At 39.9% G+C, this 1,064-nt stretch overlaps 1 protein-coding gene across 1 annotated transcript in view; it reads right to left on the reverse strand.

Moving 5' to 3' along the window:
• Positions 1 to 537: 537 nt before the first annotated feature.
• LOC114636389 (cytochrome P450 3A13) overlaps positions 538 to 1,064 on the reverse strand; it is a gene marked incomplete at its 5' end in the record, with an annotated part of 14,108 nt that continues 13,581 nt past the window's right edge. The window contains one exon of the mRNA XM_028784507.1: positions 538 to 648. Within this exon, the coding sequence (XP_028640340.1) occupies positions 553 to 648 (96 nt within the window). The remainder of the gene's footprint in view (positions 649 to 1,064) is intronic.

The following is a 1,064-nucleotide window of genomic DNA, read 5'->3' on the forward strand; positions in this document are numbered from 1 at the left end:
TTCTGTAAGTACCCCCTTGAAAGGCACTGGCTCACTAAGCTAGACTTAGGTAGAATCATTCCTTTGGTCTCTCATTAGTGCCATATCTGAAGTACATAGTTGTTCTTTCACAACTCTCTATGAAAAGTCAATACCATCATGGTTATTGACATCTCAGCTTAGTACTTCAATGTAGTATGCTGCAAGTAAAAAAGTTTGGTAAAAATTTGGTCATTAGCATGACTATAAAAATGCTCATTTTCAGTAATAATTGTTGAAAAAACTAGTAATTGGTGTTTATTTTCTCATAAGAAATCAGAGTATTTGGTGGTAACAATGAAGTGGACGTAGGCAATCCCTCAAGAACCAGGGATTTAACAATATTTACCTTAGATTTGTGTCATTACATCATTATACTTCATAGGAGATAACCTGCACAGGGGCTGAGCAAGCTCAAAGAACACCCAGAATCCTGCAGGAGTGCACAAAATTACTGCAATCTTCATCTCTGGATCAATCACAATATGAATTGGTTTCTGGTCCACAGGATACAACATAACAGAGCATTATAAATCATGCTCGACTTATGGTCTCATCTCTGGACACAACTTTTAGAAGGAGTGGGTTTTCTGGTTGAAGAAGTCCTTGTTTGCTTAATTTTAAAGGGATCTGCAGCAATTAAGCAAGGAAAGGAAGCAATCAATGAAGTGACAATCACAAATGCAAAGAAGAGACACACAAATGCTGAAAGGGCTTTACAAGTGACACAAACACTACTTTTCCTGCCAAAGTCCTTCTTTAGGTGCTATCTACCTTTGTGCAGACAGGGTCTCTCACTGGCCTGGACCTCAGAAACTATAGGTTGGCTGCTTAGTGAGACCCAGGAAACTGCTGATCTTTGCCTTTTTAGTTTGGGGAGCTGAGAATACCAGTGCATGTCAACACACCTAGTTGATATTAAGTGGATTGGTTGATTGGTTGGTAGCTGGGTTGATTGGTTGGTAGGTGAGTTGGATGGGTTGGTTTCTTGCTTGCTTGCTTGCTTGCTTGCTTGCTTGCTTGCTTGCTTGCTTGCTTGCTTGCTT

The sequence above is a fragment of the Grammomys surdaster genome, unplaced genomic scaffold, assembly GCF_004785775.1.
Source record: "Grammomys surdaster isolate TR1022 unplaced genomic scaffold, NIH_TR_1.0 123837, whole genome shotgun sequence".
Classification (NCBI taxonomy): domain Eukaryota; kingdom Metazoa; phylum Chordata; class Mammalia; order Rodentia; family Muridae; genus Grammomys; species Grammomys surdaster.